Genomic DNA, 19,400 nt, shown 5'->3' with positions numbered 1-19,400 from the left:
GGCAGCCTGCCAGAGCTTTGTGAGTCACCCGTGCCCAAGTGCTGAAAGAGAACAGGCTCCCCACCGCCCGGGGGCTAAACTAGAGGGTCTGGGAAGCCAGGCGCCACTGCCTGCAACCTTCTCCAAGAGCACTGACACCACTACGTTAGGATTCAGTCCCAATAAAACACAGGCAGCTGAGCCGGCTAACAGGGTACGCCTGGATGCATGCAGATCGGTTCCCCTGGGTGGGGCGGCCTCCTTCTGGCGTCCTCCGGGTGCTCTGCCAGTTCCGTCCCATGCTGCAGTCGCTGCACACTCACCTGCACGGCTGCCTGGCCGATCTGCAGGGGAGAAAAACAGCAAAAACTTACTTGAGCCGAGCAGAGGCAGAGTATCTGTAGGCAAAGCAGCAGCAGCAGCAACGACGCCCCCCCAGTCCTGGCAGAGCTAGCCATGGTCAACGCCAGGACTAGTCAAGCCCCGACTATAGTATCCTCCTGGACCCGTTTGGATTTTAGGAGACGCTGGAAGGTAAACTCTGCAGCCGCTGACAGGTCCTCATGTTTATTCATAGACCCGCAGGGGAGGCCTCAGGATTGGAGGGGGCGAGAGGAGGATTGAATGACAGTGACAGGCCTTAACCCTTCCCAAGGCCTTTTTATCCAGTCTGTACTCTTGAGAGGGCCTCAACTCCGATACAGCTTCTCCTATAATCTGCATTCACTCTATGCTCCCACCCAGGCAGTCTTCCCTCTAACCTGCTTCCAGCCTGTCCTCATCGACCATCTCTCCCTGGGCTCAGAGAGGTCTCTCCCTGTAACCAACATCCAGTTTGTGCTCAACAGCAGGCCGCCATCAATCTCACCAACGCAGCACTTCTTACCAGCATTTGCCTCCTCATTTGCCAGCTTCTTTTGAAGCCTAAACAACACAGGGCCCTGTACTTTTGCAGTACACACCTGGCACCACAAGAATGAAGCCAGTGGAGAAGGAGGCAGATGCAGATAGCGGTGCCCTTACCCAGCCAATGAATGAGAATGGGGATAAAGTCACACATGGGGTGGGTGGAAGGTGCTGAAGATCCTGCACATAGGGGCAAATGAGATGTAAATCCCTCCTGCTCAAAAGACAGCCTCCCCTCTACTTCTGATCACAGAATGGATACAGGTTAGTCTCACCTTTAACCTACATCCATTCTTGTTGTAACCTGTGCTCACAGACCACCTCCTCTAACCTGTGTTCAGCCTGTAGCCTGCATACAGCCTGTGCTAAAGACAGCAGCACCTTTATCTGCATCCAGATTGGTTCTCAGAGATAGGCTCCTCTTTAGCCTGCACAGATTTTTTTGCTTGGAGAGAGCCTCTCCATTAACCTGATTCCAGTCTGCTTAGCCTGCCCAACTCAGAGACAGCCTCCCTTTAATTTACATGCAGAAATCAGTCTGTGCGCGGAGTCATTTTATCATTAACCCAGTGGTACTCAAACCTGTCCTCATGGCCTCTTCCTCTGTCATAACCAGTTGTTTTTTTTCAGGATATCCCTAACGAATATGCATGAGATATACTTGCATGCACATTCTCCAAAGTATAAAATATATTTCATATTAGGGATGTTCTGAAAAACAAACTGGCTAGGGGCTCCAAACACCCCCCTCCCCCCCGGCTCAGTTTGAGCATCCCTGATTCAACCAGCAGTCTGTACTGAGACAGCCTCCCCTTAAGCCTGCATCAAGTCTGTGCCCAGAGACAGCTTCCCTCATAATCTGTCTAAATACAACTTGTTCTCAGACAGCAGGTAATTCTGATCCTTTGCATCTTCACAGATCACCCACCCTTTACCCCCCTATCCAGCATGTGTTCCTAGACAATTTCCCTTTTAACCTACATCCAGACTGACCCCCAGAGAAGGCCCCTTCCCACTCCTTTATCCCCCCCCCCCCCCCTTTAACCTGCTTGCAGTCTGTTCTCAAAAGAGCCTCCCCTATGATTTCTGCCCAGAAACAGTTTCCTTTTTAACATGCATGCAGTCTATGCATGTGTCCAGTGACAGCCTTCCCTTTGAGCTGCATACTGCACTTGCTCAGAGACTGCCTCCCCTTTCATGTTTTTCCCTCATTGGAAGCAGAGACTCTCAATCACAGCCACAAGCGATCTCTTTTGGAGCACAAGTGGCAGAGCTTTTGCCGAAGACTGGTAGGTAATGAATGTTACATATACCATCAAAGATAAGGATCCCATGGTTTTTAAAGGGTAGTTTGGCTCCAGTTAAAACTAGTTTGGTTAAAGTAAACATAAAAACAATTTCAGTACAGCATGAGTAGAAGGTGGATGAAGAACGGGAAACTCAGGGGGTAAAGGAAGAAGAGTGGGAGGATGGCAGGAGAGGCTCTCTGAGGTTATAGTGAAAGACCTTCTTACCACTCTTATAGCTGAAAGTTCAGTGCAGAGTTCTCTCTGGGGCCTCAAAGGGTCACAGTGAATCAGCATCCACTGGAGATCAAACTGCAGGATAAAAAGGCAACTAGTCATCGAGATTGCAATGGATGTTTTGAAAATGTAAAACACACAAGATGGACATAAAGGAAGTCATCCCAGACCACTTGGTGTGCAGTCATGGGCTGAGTAACAAAAAGTCTGTTTTTTGGCTTTCATCTTGGTTTAAGAGTTTATGAGAATATTGTGGAGCCTTTTCTGGTGTGGGTGCACACAATCAGGCCGATACAGTAAAAATTGCTCTCCTGTGCGCCTGATTCAGTATTGAAATGAGGGCCCACGGTAAAAAGAGGCGCTAGGGATACCACCGCATCCCTAGTGCCTCTTTTTTGACAGGAGCGGCGGCTATCAGCGAGTTTGACAGCAGACGCTCAATTTTGCTGGCGTCGCGGGCCGATTTTAAATTTTTTTTTTTTTTTTTATTATTTTTTACTTTTTGGACCTCCGACTTAATATCGCCATGATATTAAGTCGGAGGGTGTACAGAAAAGCAGTTTTTACTGCTTTTCTGTACACTTTCCCAGTGCAGGCAGAAATTAACGCCTACCTTTGGGTAGGCACTAATTTCTGAAAGTAAAATGTGCGGCTTGGCTACACATTTTACTTAATCGCGCGGGAATAACTAATAGGGCCATCAACATGCATTTGCATGTTGCGGGCGCTATTAGTTTCGGGGGGGGTTGGCCACTCGTTTGACGAGCTATTACCCCTTAAAGAATAAGGGGTAAAGCTAGCGCGTAGAAAACGCACGTCCAAATGCGAGTTAACAGTTCCGCCGGAGCGTACTGTACTGTATTGGCCTGAATGCTGGATGTAGACAGGACACAAATAAAATGTTGGTTTTAGCCATTTGGTCTACTGGCATTCAGGTCTATCCTGTAAAGTGCGGCCGCGTTTACCCTGCTCCTAAGCCGCGTTTTACTCACTTTCCGGCCGCGTTATCCCTTCCTGCGATCCCGAATCCACTATAACCTACTCCTACCGCGTCCTAAAATCCCCGGCCAACCCCTTCCGCACGCGGCATGGATATTGCATGCAAACGAGCGAATTAGCTATTCCCTAGCATCCCGTAACCCGCGCCCCGACTATCGCTATCTTTCCCTGCCATTTTGTCGCGCTTTTAACCTGCAAACTTACCGCCTACCCTGACCCTGCGGTAGAGGCAGGGGTAAGGGTAGGTGGCAAGCTTTCCCCCAGCCCCCGCTCACCTGCCCCGGCCGCGATCGTGGGTGCCGGTCTCCGTGGCAGCCCCAGTCCTCTCCCCTCCTCCCGAAGCAAAAAAAAAAAAAGCGAAAAAAAACGTTGCAGCCCCCCTCCGATGTCCGGAGGGGGCTGCAAAAAGTAAGTTGCTTCGCCGCTGTCAGTTCTTCCCTCCTCCCGGAGCTGCTTTTTCAGCCTTGCTCCGGGAGGAGGGGAGAATAGACACTGACAGCGGTGAAGCGAAAAAAAAACCAAAAGCAATTTTGTTTTTTTTCCAAAAGCGACTTACTTTTGGGATCTGTCAAGATCCCAAAAGTAAGTCGCTTTTGGACGCCTGCACAACTTACTTTTTTTTGCAGCCATCAGCAGGAACACATGGCGATCGTGGCTCCGGTAGCTCCTCCCGACGAAGATGGCCGCCTGCACGGGGGAAAGCGTGCAATTGGCCGCTGAAGACGTGACGTCACAACGTTTGGCGTCACAGGATGTGACGCCACGTCTTGAGCGGCCAATTGCACGCTTTCCCCCGTGCAGGCGGCCATCTTCGTCGGGAGGAGCTACCGGAGCCACCATTGCCATGTGTTCCTGCTGATGGCTGCAAAAAAAAGTAAGTTGTGCAGGCGTCCAAAAGCGACTTACTTTTGGGATCTTGACAGATCCCAAAAGTAAGTCGCTTTTGGAAAAAAACCAAAATTTTGAAAAAAAAACCAAAATTGCTTTTGGTTTTTTTTCGCTTCGCCGCTGTCAGTGTCTATTCTTTGCTCCTCCTGGAGCAAGGCTGCTTTTCGCGCCCTGCTCCGGGAGGAGGGGAGAAGGGACACTGACAGCCGCGAAGCAACTTACTTTTAGCTTTTGGTTTTTTCGCTTCGCGGCTGTCAGTGTCCCTTCTCCCCTCCTCCTGGAGCAAGGCTGCTTTTCGCGCCCTGCTTCGGGAGGAGGGGAGGGGGGACTGGCAGTCCCGACTTCCTGGTATCTGTCATTTCAAATGACATTTGAAATGACAGATACCAGCGTGGCGTGAAGCGTTAGGCCCGCGCACCCAGGATACTGTATAGGCGCTCTATCCAGTAAAATGGGTTGCGCGGGCCTAAGGCTTCACGGACGCGGTTTACATTTTCATAAAATTAATGTTCAGGATCGAGTGGTAGGTGTGCTGCACTGTGCGTGCGGCAACCGCGGGTGCCGCAGGCACTAACGCAGCTCTTCCTACCGCTCGGTACAGGATAGACCCGATTATAAGGTTACATGGTGATATTCTGCAAACCTTTAATTGTTACATGCAGATTCATCCACTGGTGCCATAGAATAACATGGTAAATGACAGCAGAGAAAGACCGAATCAGCCCATCCAGTCTGCCCATCAGTGTCCAAAGAACAGGGTGAGTATTGAAGGGTCCTTGGGATTGTAACTGCCTCTCCGTGCAGGTTACCCCCTCACCTTCTTTTTAGGTTTGTAACTGCTGCTCTGTGCAGGTTACCCTCCTCCCCCATACAGAAAGTTAACAGGGTTACCCTAGTGCTTTACCTGCAGTATCACAACTCACTACTGAGGAAACAGTATTACAAAAAAAGAAATGTTGGTTGTAGGCTAAACCCCAGAGCAGCAGGCATTCACCCCCTCTTGCGACTTAGAAACATTTCCATCAAAAATATCCCCACACAGCAAGAAAAACTCAGAATAAATCCCCTAAATTGAATCTGGGTTTTAGACGTCTGCTCGCCAACATGTACTACATTTTCACCTTCATTACAATAATGCATGAAGCTCATTATTCCTTTCTGGACAGGCAAAGTCACTCTCCTCATAACAGCAACATCGGAAACTGTCCAGAAGCAGCACTGGAGACATGCTCACAGCGTGATGCCAGCATAATCTAAAAATGCTTCTCCACACTTCACTTTTCTCAGCGTTTCCTTTGAATATTATCTCAACTAACTTTAATGCAGATCCGTAACTCAAGCTGGGAAAAATGCAGTATGGTGAACAGGCCCGGATTTAAGCGTAGGCACGTGTCTAGAGCGCCAAATCTGAAGAGCAAAGAGGGGCCTGCCACTGCTTTCTTTAGGACCACTTGCCAACACAGCTTCAAAGGGTGCTTCCCTGGCACTCTAGCTATGGGTGACAAAATCTTAAATCTGGCCCTGATGGTGAAGACAATAAGTGCAACAGTAACGAGGTAATGTACCACTTACATTTGGTGAAGGCCCTTTGCCCTCTCCCCACCCCCCCAACCAAGAAGTCTCAAAAGTGTGAGAAGACTTTCCCCACCTTCACCCCTGCCCAGATCCTTACCTTTGCTACTGGTCTTGGGCCTCTGCTCTGACCCCAAAGCAGCAGCAACTCCGTCAGAACAGCACGGGGCCTGCGAGCCCTTGCATGCTGGCAGGTCCTGCAGCGCCCCACCACGTTTTCACACACAGGCGGGGTGCTTGCATGGCTGATTAGTGCGTGAGGTCTCACAGGCACCGTGATGAACTATTCTGATGCAGTTCAGTGCTATAGGATTGGTGCCGCTCTGTACAGCAAGTGGCACTGCATTGGCAGCAGGCCTGGATGAAGGCTTGGAAGCAGGAGCTGCGCTCTGGTGCCTATGAAAATTTGGCTACCGAGGCAGTTGCCTACATTGCCTATATCTAAGTCTGGGCCTGAGAGAAGGGAAAATGACCAGTTACGTGCCACAGGGATTGTTGCTAAGTTTAGTCTTTATCAATGTGTTTGTAAGTGATATTGGAGGAGGATTAAAAGAGAAAGAATTCCTGCTTGCAGACAATATAAAAATTTGCAACACAATACATATGCCAGAGGAGGTAGATAAGACAAAAGATGACTTTAAAACTTGGAGAATGGTCTAAGGTATGGCAGCTGCACTGTAATCCAAACACAATACAATGCAGAAATCGAAGGACCAAATATGTTTTTGGCAGTCTCCTCCTCTTTTGGGTTTCCAGCTCATTTGGAATCAGGGGTGGGATCTGGGACCATGACTCTCCCCCCTATTTTATACCCCCTCCCAATTTTACTGAGTCCAGGCATTGCAGTGATAGTCCTCGGTACCAGGGCGCATTCTGGTACCCCACAATCATGTGCCCTGAATCTGACCCCTAGGTGTCGCTGTTACACAATGACCACAACTCCCTCCGCACACATACTCCACCCAGGTCCTTCTGCATGGCACTGTACTGCACGTGCACTGAGCCAGGCCCTGCTGACATCTTCTGACTCAGTTATCCAAGCACAATTGTTAGAAAAAGTAACATGGAAGAAATCCAGGCAAAAATGATTCCAAGTAGCAAATGTGGTGTGCTAACTGCCACCCAACAATGGAAAAGTAATTAAGGCTTTCTGAAGCATAATACTAGAAGGACTGCTGAGAGAGATGAGAACTAATATGCTGTAGTTTAAACTCCAAATTTCTATACGCAGATCTTCATCACAGCCCTTGGATCTCATGAAAAAATGAACACCTCTTAGCACTTAATAGGATACAAACTGCATATTAGAGGTACCACAACATATCCCACTCCTTTTCCTGCTATACTATGGAAGCACCAGGTAAACTGGATGCCGATAACCAAAACCCCATTTTCAGAGAGAGATAAAGCAACTTTTCAGGGACCTTGACGTCTCAACATGCATTGCAGGAGCCAGGTCCTCGCTCAATCCTTAGTCTATAAGAACCAGAGGTGATGCAGAGGCTCCAAAGACTACAGACAAAGGATCGACCAAATCTATAGAAAGGAGAGGAAATCTCACAAGATAATATAAGCCCCACCCCCTCTGGCAGAGGATCCCTGATGCAGGGCCTGCAGCAGAGTCCCAAGGCTGTCTTTACTCTCCTGGATCTCCAAATACTTTTTCACCAATCTTCAGCCCTAGAGGCTGGGGTTCTCCAGTGGAAAGGAGCTTCCAGGGCCCTAGGTGCTGTAGTGGGCTAACCAAGCTGCAATCGCACTCTCACGTAGCTCAGTACTCACAGCAAAGGGGTCTGATGATCCAAAAGGCACAGAGTCCAAGGTTGGGGTTCAAATAATAAGAAGCTTTACTTCAACTTAAAAAGGAGAAAATCACACTAGGATTCCAAAAATCATAAACAGGATGAGGAAAATACAAATCAAAAATACACTTGTCTCTTTATTTATTTATTTATTTTTGAGTTTTATATACCGTCATTCGGTAAAGCCATCATAACGGTTTACAAAAGTTCAAAATGCAAGATTTTTAACAATTGAGCAAAAGGCATAACAGGACGCATATTAAACAAAAAGAGAGACATCCAATTTTAAAGATGTTAACTTAAACTTGCACTATGGATTGCACTAAGGGGTGCATAATGGCTATTTTGATGACTCTCCTGCTCTTAACTGTGTCCTGGTTCAAAATGCTTTCTCCAATAAGGGTAGTTAAATTCTCCTCCGGTTCCAACATGTACCAGGAATGATAGGAAAGAGAGATAATCTCAAAATCACTTCTCAAAACTCTTGAACTTCAAATCTCTCAAAAACTCCAATCTTTTTCCACCTTGCTGTTAACTGGGCACAAGATGCAAAAACAGGGATCCTTCCTTTCAGGGGAGGGGGTCCTCCCTCTCAGTCAGGAGCTGATCCATCTAAAAAAAACAATTTTATCTTCTCAAAAACAGACTCCAAAATCCTCCTCAAATGACTAGGCCTTGCGGACCTGCTCAAAAACTCTTTTCCTCCACTAACTCTCTGTGAGATCCAGGGATGAACTCCTCCTCTCAATCTTTCCTAACACTCTCTTCTGCAACCTCACCTTCCCTCTGACTACTGCATGTGCTCAGTGGCTCTTTATACCACGGAGACCATCCCAAAAAAAAGGATGGCCCAAAAACTGGAGAGGTGCAGGAAATGCAAAACATTTCTGAAAAATCCTACCATGACCACTGGAAAAATATTAGAGCAGGTTCTAATCCCCGCTGCACTGAATTTTCTTCCCAGTGAAGTGGTGGTTTTGCATTTCCCACAACTCTGTGGGGAACATTATAGGATCACTGACAAGCCATCAATCACTAGCTCTGGAGCAAAGTCCAGATTGTTGTTAATAGCAATGGATTGCCACCCAGGAATGCAGAGCAACTCAAACTGAAGTGGAGAGATGTAAGAGAACAGATGGTCCCAGGCCTGAACTTATTCATAGGTAATATGGGCAGCTGCCTCCAGAGCCAAACATTGAAGATGCCATCAGAACCCTGTACCAGGAAACTTGCAATTTACTGCTCCAGCTTCTCCCGTTAAGGTAGCTAAGCCTCATAAAAGAGAAGCCATTAGAGCTTGGAAAAGCTGTACCAAGCTGGACACTGAAGTGGTTTTCCAGATGTCTTCATGCCAAGGTCTTTTACTAGCTGCGAACAAGGTCATTCCTAGTTGCTAAGGATATCTTGAAAAGTACGTTTTCTTTTCATTGCTGTCCTCTGTGATTCATGTTAGGTAGGAAGCTTACCTGTTGTATTGTGATATGGAAAGACAGTCTGATCCTCTGTGTGGGCAGACATAGAATGAGCAATTCGTATGGGAACATGCTCTTTGTATTATTTGGATGAGTGTGCATGCAGCCATGACTATGATCTGCACAGCCACTTGACATTAGGCTGTGGCATGGTAAGGAGGAAAACCGTTGATGTGATGCTGGCCAGGCAGGAAGATATTAGGAAAGACTCAGACAGCCTTCAGGACAATACTATAAAATGCAGACTATTTCTAATGTTCCAGGAGAAATGTCACATTAGAAATACTATTAGTTAGTGTGCAGCAATCCAGTGCTAAGCATTTTCCCCATAGACACAAAATGGGAAAACCCTTCAGCCCAGCTGGTCCATAGAAACACTTGGGGTATTCACTAAAATTCAAATATCTGCAGCTTTTCACCCTCTGAAGCCAAAAAAAAAAAAGCAGAGGTAAATGCACCGAACTATATACATTTTTTGCCTGGGCCCTTGCCAGCACAAGGCAGTTGCTCATGTCACTTATTCACTTGACCGTTTTAAACTGAAATCACAGATGTTGGAGATTACATGAAGAAATTAAGTTGAAAGCATAGGCCAGTGAAGCAGAAGATACTGTATGTTGTTAATCTACAGTATCCCCCAAAAAGGGTTGAATTAGCACAAGTCTGAAACCTTTGAACAGTAGTGCCCATTAGTAGTAGCTAGAGTTGAAACTTTGACTATGGGCACTACTGCTTACCATCTTATGCTATTTCAACTGAGAGAGAGAGAGAGAGAGAGAGAGTGTGTGTGTGTGAGTGTGAGTGAGAGTGTGAGTGTGAGAGTGAGAGTGTGTGTGTCTCTGATATACTGTATGTGTATTTTGTTTTTCATTCACTGGAGTAGCCTAGTGCTTAGAACAGTGAGCTGTGGACCAGGGCAACCAGCATTCAAATCGTGCTTCAGCCACCAATGCTCCTTGTGAACTTAGGCAAGCCATTTCACCCTCCACTGTCTCAGGTACCAACTCAGATTGTGAGCCTTCTGTTGTAGGGAAACACCAACTGTACCTGAATGTAACTCATCTCGGTTTTGGAAAGACAAATAATTAAACCTAAATCCATGCATGACAGAAGAGGGAATATGGAAACAGGGTTTTGTTTTTTTTTACAGCTTTGCCTGTGGTAGTAATGTGGCCTTTTTAAACAGCATACACTCAATGAACTAGAGTCATACGCAGCGGTTATGTCACACACACCAGGATCTGTAGATCTACACCGACATGGAAGCTCAAAGACATGGTGCAATTTCAAAGAACTGGATTCCATGGACAGTGGAAGCATTCTGTGTCTGGCTACTATACCTCCGTGAGATTTCACACTCTCCTGAAACATTTTTACACAAGCATCATAAAGAGGCCTAGAAATAAGAGTCCTAGATTCCTTGAAGGAGGAACGTCCCTGTACATTCATCTGCATGTGAGGAATAAAGTACTTTACTACTGTACTACAGAGGGAGCAGGAAAGGGCTGCAGCTGGTAACCCTGTACTGTTATTTAATAATACACGTGCATGATGGAGCACTCGGATATATATGTACGTACACACACACACATTAGGCATGTGCATATTTTCCACAGAAAATTTATATTTCAAAAACATAGTAGCACTATTGATCTGGGAGAATTTTGTACACAAAAACCAAGTCATAGCATATGACTGGCATTTTACCAGACATTATATTCAAAATACTGAGAGTCATTCATTAGAGGTACACTGGATCTTTCCACAAAACCCAGTCAATGCAGCTGTACCAATTAGAATTTAGGCATTTTGACTCTTCATTTTTTATACTTGTAATGCAACATTGAATTCTGACTCTTTTAAAACTGTGTGTATTATGGCTTTCCTTTCAAAGTCCCATTTTGAAAATATGGAGAGCTCAGAGCAGCGAACATGTGAAACTATCCCTTGTGGTTGTGGCACCCAAAAAAAAGTTGCATCTGAAGGAGTGGTGGGGACAATGCATGCATTAAGGAAAGAAGTTAGGCACTAAATCCCCCCCACCACCATCACATACATATACAAAGTCATTGCAAAGGACACAGAAGGGTGAAGACTTCTGAAGCTGTAGAATTTCCTTCTGAGTCATAATGGTGATGCAGAGTGGCAAACTCAGGCCACACCTTTGTCTCTATAAAGTTGCCCAAAGAATGGGTTAGGCTCCACTGTCTCGTTGAGAATCTATGTGCTAAAATGCAGAAAGGGGGTTTAAGACACGTGAGATAAGTTTGTCCTTTGCACTAACCATTTATTGTGTTAATCAGGCCACGGTAAATGATGTTATCCTGGCAAGTTTTATTATGGACGCCTATACTAATAGGGAAATGGATGTGCTAATGACGTATAAGGAGCACCTTAGACAATCCACCCATATCTACTAAAGTGCAGTAAGTCATAATGCTTCTGAATCGCGCCATGGTGAGGCCACACGTAGAGTACTGTGTGCAGTTCTGGTCGCCACATCTCAAAAGAGATATACTTGCATTGGAAAAGGTACAGAGAAGGGCAACCAAAATGATAAAGGGGATAGAACAGCTCCCCTACAAGGAAATGCTAAAGAGTTGGGGCTGTTCAACTTGGAAAAGAGACGACTGGGGGAAGCTATAATAGAGGGCTTTAAAATAATGAGTGGAATAGAACAGGTACATGTAAATCAGTTATTTATTCTTTCAAAAAAATACAGTGGCAGATATGAAAAAAAGCTGAGCTCCTAAATTTAGGCTTCTAAATTAGGTGCCTAAGTTAGACACCTATTTTCAGCTAAACATAGCTGTCTATGTTTTCAACTGAAAATTCACATAAACACATGTTAATCAGCTCATTACTATGTAAAAACATGTAAATCAAATAACATGGTTTTCCTTAAAAATCAGAAGCCGTGTTATTTGATTCAATATTATATAGAGACCTTTTGGGTCTCTACTAAGAACATTATACCAACTGTATAGACAGAGGTTTTCAGCTCCCCCATATGGTCTCATATGAGGCAATTTCTCCATATGGGTTTTTATTATGCATACCTTGACAGAAATGAATCTCATTTGTAAGTCATGGCATGTTGGAGATGATCTCAAGCTCTCAATTTTACTGCTAATGCCCTTCTTAGTATTTGCATTGTACCAAAAAAAGAGCCTCCATCAGGAGTTCATAGGGTGTAATCTTAACAGGCAACATATCAAGATGCACTTAAAAATTCTTCTTAATCAGATCAATATGATTGGGCGTATTTCTGTATCTTTTTGCCACATTTTCTTGGTCTCTATTTGCAGTTGGTACTTAAGGATCTTTGCTTTCTCCATACGATCCATAGAATGGTAGTTGACTACTGACACCTCTTATCAACAATACCATTTTTGTGTTCTCCTTCACCACAATATCTGTTTTTCACACATCGATTTGGTGGTGGGAATAGGACTGTCCCAGGTGATTTCAACTTCGTGGTTCTCTTCTGTTTTATTAGGGTTGTGTTTCCAATGTTTGTTTGATATGGTGATGTTATAATGTTTACACAGGTTCCAATGTATAAGCTAGGCTACTTCGTTGTGCCTCTCTGTATATAGGCCTTCTGACATCAGCAATTCCTGTAACGAGATGTGTAATTGTTTACAGTTCTGTTCTGCAGCATCTGCATTTGCCCATTTTACCACTCTTTTCTATGCTGGCTGTGAACTATCTCATCTGCAGTACACTATCCTATGCTGCAATTACCAATCTCTCATGTATAGGGTTTGAATTCACCACTTCTCAAACATTGTTGTGTCAAATTTTGACCCATATGGGGGTTGCTGAAGAAGCTCTCTGTACGTCCAACTGTACTTATGCTTGTGCCAATCATCCTTTCTTGTTTGCTGTAAAGAGTTTCTTCTTTTGTCTTGCTAATTCTGTAGCTTCTTTACCTTTGTGTCCTGGTGGATCTTCAGTCCTGCCTTCTATTGCTAGAATGACTCTCCTAGCATAAGGACTGAGACTGAGGATAGTTGCTTGCTTTCGGACTTCTGCACTATTGCTGTGTTGGTTTGCTTCCTGTTCCTTTAAAAGGGAGAATCATATGGAGAGGATGTGGAATTTTTAGCTAAGCTTTTTAGAAGACGGAATTGTCCTGTTTCTGCTCTGATTTTCTTTCCTTTTATTTTTTCGGAAGGAAGAACCATTGGGTCTTATGGGTTGAGGCTTGGGTTTAGAAAACATTGTAAAGGTGTTCCTCTTCCCTTTTTGATTAAGCCCTTGTTTTCCTTATTCTTCTAAAGGTTCTTTTAAAGGAAGTTCTGTCCATCCTTCTTTTTTTTTGTTTTGGAAATTGGGAGCCTGGTCTTATTTTTCTCATCACCTAAGTTCCCCTTTTTCATAGGGATTTAGATCCCATCAACTGCATGAGATTCAAGAAGCCTGGGGCGTCCAGCCATGCCGCTAAAGAGGAAGGGAGAAGGGAAGGAGAAGAGTGGCATCCATACAGCGTTAACCACTTGAAATGTCATTCAGATATGCTGGATAGGAGTTGGGAGGTGCCATCCAGGGAACTGAGGAGTTTAGGGAAACAGAAAGATGTCTATTCAAGACAGCTGAATTACAGTATGAGAAATGGGACTTTGAATTATACCATCTAGATACAAGTACGATATTCACTATTTTGGGAAAAAGTTCCAACATTACCCCTGAAATTGGGATGGGATATGGAAAGAAAGATCAAATAATATAATTATTACAGAGTCACAGATTTATTGGAAAAGGATTATGTAATGAACTGCATTGAATAAAGACTTGTGCATTGTCATTTATTTTAATTTAAAATCAATAATCAGTGAAGTTATGTGAAACTATATTAAGTGTCCAGCGTGCTTATAGTGCATATTAAAGACTGCTAGAACAATGTTCAGGGCCTTGGAGAGTAATCTCCAAATGACAGGGAATCCTGGAAAGAGAGTGGGCTTTTGAATGGTATGGTAAGTGAGGATATCTTAAGCCCTTGAATTTCAAGAATGCCCTTGGAGTCTAAACTGAGTACCTCAGCCCAGGGGTTACAGATAGCTACAAACCCTGAGTTACAGCTTAGAACATCGGGATGTTAATGGGCATCCCAATGCTCCCCGGGCCATGCTTTAAAGGGGGCAATTGGCCCAAAGCATCCCCCACACAAGTGTGGTGAGACCTTCATACCACATACAACTCTGTCTCTTCAGGCAGCCAAAGTCAAAAAATAAAATTTTAATTCTCTGAATTTTCAGTGCAGGCCCCATCCCAACTCTCCCTTTAAAAAAAATATATACATATATATTGCCCCCCTTCCCGGAGCCCAGATCCCTGGGCCTTACTAAAGTTGCCTGGTAGTCTAGTGCACTGTTTCCCAACCCTCTCCTGGGGGCACATCTAACCAGTCTAGTTCCCCAGATATCTGCAATGAATAAGCATGAGAGAGATTTGCATACATTGGGTATCCATTGCATGCAAATCCATCTCATGCATACGCATTGTAGCAATCCTGAAAACCTGACTGGATAAGCGTGCCTCCAGGAGAGGATTGGGAAATACTGGTTTAGTGGGAGCTTTTTCTAAAATAGGACCAGCTGGCCATTATTATGCTTTTGCCCCATCATGTGATGAGGCAAAGGCAGGTTAGCAGCCGGCTGGCGCCATTTTGGAAAATGGGGCTGGTTCCCACTGCAATCTGAGCCACCACTAAATTACCAGGGTAACTTTAGTAAAGCCTAAGGGGGGTTGGGTGTGTGGGCCTTGGGTGATGAGCCGGGCTCCGGGGAAGAGGGGAGATTTGGGAATTCAAATTTTATATTTTGTTTTTGGCCACCTCAAGGGGAGGCTGGGGAGAGATGGGGGACTTGCCACACTTGGAGAGAGGGTTACTTTCAGTCTATCAACCCCTTTAATTGATTTTATTTATTTATTTTAAAATATATATTCCACCTCATTTGGCTACTTGCTGCTTTAGGTAGATTACATTATAATTGGGCACACAGGGTGGGCCATGGACCATGCAAGGCCCCATGACCTCCCTGGATTCCCACGGGGAGGGGGGAATTCACTCTTTTCAAGCCCTGTGGGGTTTTGTACTCATGAGGCTCTTCCTGCACTCCTGAAAGACCACGTGCACACCAGTTCTGTTGTTAATCTTTACTGCCTGGTGGCAGAGAAACACACGTCCAAAAATAGATATACTTAGGGCAGTACACCCCAGCAGCAAATCAATCCAGAAAATAAATTACAAAAAATATACATAACCTCTTTCTTCTCCTCACAACTCTTCTCCAAACAAGTCAGCTCTTTGGGACAGGTACTGCTGGGCCCTCCTGTTACATATCAAAGGCTGTGTGTCTGAGAGGGGATTATGGGGAGATTTCATTTATATTTCACCTTTCAGATACTTCAGAGTGGGTTATATTTAGGTATGTATGTACCTGGTAGCTGTAATCTTTCTCCAAAGTCCTGTCTCTCGCTCTCTCTCTCTGAGTCTCAGACTGATTATGGCGGAATCAGTCTCTGACTCTGGTGAACCTTCCCAAACAGCTGCCCTTCCTCTGGTACCTCCCAATATGCTGGTCCACTTGGACTCTATGGAAATCCTCTAATCCTCAGGAGTCCCAGCTTCACTCTAGTAGACTTTCCCAGGCAAGCTATTCTTCCTCCGACACCGCCTAGTATACTCATTCCAGGTTTCCAGAACCTGCTTCATCAAGTTCAGGACTTCCAGGAATCCTCACTTCAAATCCTCCTCCTCCACGCTCATAGGTCTCCAGTACTTGGAATCCCTGTGGAGGGATAAGGCCCCTCTGATATCCTCCTCAAGGAGAAACTCCGTCTCCGTTTGCCCTGAGCTAAGGCTGATTCACGATTCCCTCTGTGTCACATAGGCACAGGAGTTTTGTTAGATCTCATATCCCTCCCAATGGGCAGTGATCCACTACAATGACACACCTACAATACTCTGACCTCACACATAGGGCCAGAGTCTAGATCAGGGGTGGGCAATTCCGGTCCTCGAGGGCTGCAAACCAGTTGGGTTTTCAGGATATCCTTAATGAATATGCATGAGAGAGACCTGCATACACACAGCCTCAGTTGTATGCAAATCTATTTCATGCATATTCATTAGGGGTATCCTGAAAACAGACGGTTTGCAGCCCTCGAGGACTGGACTTGCCCACCCCTGGTCTAGATGGTGACCTCTGACCCACGCTGCTGGAAGGGTGACCTATTGAAGCCACAATTGCCATTCTACTAAATGGAAAACCACGCACAGGGGCAAAATTTGACATGAGGTTATACAATAAAACTCAGAATATTTGAACAAACGAAAAAACATACATGACAAAATAAAATCAGGACAAATCAACAAGTCTAATACCTCACCCTTTTTTAGCTCAAGACTTCAAAAAATTGTCTTCATGAATATCTCATATATATAACCTTACATGATGCAAATTCATTGATCATATTAAGAAAAAGCCTGCCTAAATAAGCACTCCAATGTATAAATTACAGGTAGATCAACTGCCCAGAAGTTAGAGGGACAGTCTCTTACTTTTGTTAATAAAATTGTTTTTCTTTCCACTGTACTAGTTTTGTCAGAGCTCTGCTAAGCTGCAGTATTTTTCCTGGCAGTATTTTATTTATTTGATGTATATTCTGCTTTTCATCACTTCAAAGCCGATTACATTGAGGCACCATAGCTATTTCCCCACCAGAGAAAATACCGTGGGGTTTATTAAGCTGCAGTAAATCCAGGGAAAATACCACGACTTAGGCTGATCAAGCATTTTGAAAATCTATCCAGGCTGTCTAGTGTTTTGTTTTTTTTTTACCATCGACCACTCCTTTTAAAGCATTCATTTTTATGTTACTTTGATCTTAATATTATTACGCGCGCCAACCGCAGCAGACCCGCAGCTCGGCACCCTCACCTCTTTCAAAGTAATCCAGCATCTGGTCCCTCGTCTATAGCAGCCGCCCCTGGTGCCTCCAGCTCTGCTGCAGCTCCTGATGCTCCGTGGAGAGACACCGTCCTGACCAGTGCCACGCTCCTCCTTAGGCACGCGTGCCCGCGCACAGCTAGTCTTTAAAAAGGGGCCGTGGCCCCACATGAAGACATCGGCAGGGCTCCGGTATATAAGCCCAGGCTCCACTCTCTCAAATTGACTTTGCAACAGGTCCCCTCGCTAGTCGAGTACTCGTTGCCTCTTCAGTTCCTGGTTCCCAATCCTGATTGCCTTCGTTCCTGTTTCCTTGTTCCTGTGTTCCTGTTCCTTCGGATTGCTGACCTGGTTTGACCTCTGCATCGCCTGACTACTCCGTTGCCTCTCTCCAGCCCCGGACCTCTGCATCGCCTGACTACTCCATTGCCTCTCTCCAGCCCCGGATCTCTGCATTGCCTGACTACTCCGTTGCCTCTCTCCAGCCCCGGACCTCTGCATTGCCTGACTACTCCGTTGCCTCTCTCCAGCCCCGGACCTCTGCATTGCCTGACTACTCCGTTGCCGCTCTCTAGCCCCAGACCTCTGCTTCGCCTGACTATCCTTTTGACTCTCTCCTCGTCTAGACCTCAGCCTTGCTTGCCACTGCTTCCAGATTGCCTCCAGCAGTGATCCCAGCTTGCTTAAAGACGCCTCTTCAGCTTTGTCCTGGACGTGGTTCATTCAGGCTTCGGCCTGCTCTTGCTTGGGCGCCCTCTGTCAAACTGTGTTCCTATTGGCGCCCGGGTCTCCGGGACTCCGCCTCATCCAGTACAGACTGATACCTACACTAGTTGCTGCCTCTGGGCTGACCTCGATCCATCCATCGATGACCACCAACGGAGGCCACATAAGTCCAGCCGGCCCCGGCACCCAATGGCTCAACCCACAGGGAACGAGGGCTGGTATTGGTGAAGCACCAGCCGGCCTCCGTCCATCAGCCCTCTCTGCCTGCCGACGGTGGGGACCCGTAGGATCCCTCCTACGGATAGCGTCAACTCCACCTCGGCCCAAGGGTTCATCTCCGGCGCAACAAATATTTTAATAGTACTTGGTCATGTTCTATTCCAAGAGCACTGGAAATGGGAGGGGATGAGATTTTAGTCCATCAAAATCTACAACTAGAACTGGTACAGCCAGAATTTCTACAGTGGTAAGCATAGCCCACACAGCAACAGAGAAGGCCAAGGGTCAGCTTTACCCAGATTTCAGCAGTTCCATTGTGCCTTTCTGCATACAGCCTAGATATCAAATAAATTCCTAGACCTAGTATAAAGTTTATTACAAAATCTTCAATTACATTCCCTTTTCCCCAGAACTTACAAAAATGTAGTTATAAGAATTGCTTCGGTGCCTGGTTACTTTTACTTCTGTTTAGTATGGAATAAAGTCCAGGAACACCACAGTTAGGGCTAGATTTAAGTTTCAGGCAAATGGACAAAAATAAGGCAAACAATCTACAAATCAGGTAGATTGCACAGTTTAGAAATAAGAGATAGAGTTATTTGTATCCCACACCGTCCGAATAGTTTGGGGCAGGTTACAATTTCACATACACAATAAAATCATACTGACATATTATCAAATAAACAACAATACAGGATGTCACACAGTATCAGCACCAGAGAGCCCTGGGTCACAGAAGCAAAACAAAGAAGGGCTAGTCTGGGATATTTTAATCCAATGATTCAATTTCTTACAACGTCTGAGGGGGAAAAATGTCAGAAGGATAAAAAAAAAAACAACAACCCTTCTACAAAATAAACTGTGGAATTTTTCCTGATCCATTGTTTTACCACTTCTGGGCAAAACTCATACAGAGTTTTTTTCCCCAGTGTTTTTTTCACACAATCTTTCTTGCTAATTTTTTAACTTAATTTAAATCTGGCTCTGACATTCCTGTTTTCCCATGACTTGGTGCAAGCTGTTTTCTTGTCCGGTACATATTCCCGGTGAAGAGATTTATACACCAGGTAAAAACTCTCATTTGATTTAAATTTACATACTCTTTACATCAAACAATGCTCTGACTATATTGTGAACACTATCATTTGATTTAACTTAAACTACTCTTTACCTTAACTACTCGATAAATTAGTAATACACTCTAGATAATTTCATTTGTTAATATTAATGCATGTCCTTAAATACCAACGCTGTAACCAACCATTGTTTGTTAAGTAATAACTATGAATGTCACTTGGTAAACCACTGCGATCTATACATGGAACGACTGTATATAAACCAGAAAGGAAAGTTTGA

General features: G+C 45.1%; 1 protein-coding gene across 3 annotated transcripts in view; it reads right to left on the bottom strand.

Annotated features, from left to right (window-relative positions):
• Positions 1 to 19,400, bottom strand: part of COL9A1 (collagen type IX alpha 1 chain) — a 373,679-nt gene that overhangs the window by 181,656 nt on the left and 172,623 nt on the right. For all 3 annotated transcript variants that reach the window (XM_029595655.1, XM_029595654.1, XM_029595653.1), the window contains 2 exons: positions 2,400 to 2,483; positions 303 to 323 (listed from right to left, as the gene is read on the bottom strand). In XM_029595655.1, coding sequence (XP_029451515.1) covers positions 303 to 323; positions 2,400 to 2,483 — 105 coding nt within the window. The remainder of the gene's footprint in view (positions 1 to 302; positions 324 to 2,399; positions 2,484 to 19,400) is intronic.

The sequence above is a fragment of the Rhinatrema bivittatum genome, chromosome 3 (genome assembly GCF_901001135.1).
Source record: "Rhinatrema bivittatum chromosome 3, aRhiBiv1.1, whole genome shotgun sequence".
In the NCBI taxonomy this organism is placed as follows: domain Eukaryota; kingdom Metazoa; phylum Chordata; class Amphibia; order Gymnophiona; family Rhinatrematidae; genus Rhinatrema; species Rhinatrema bivittatum.
The sequence above is the reverse complement of the archived record's forward strand: the minus strand, read 5'-3'. Positions and strand labels throughout refer to the sequence as shown.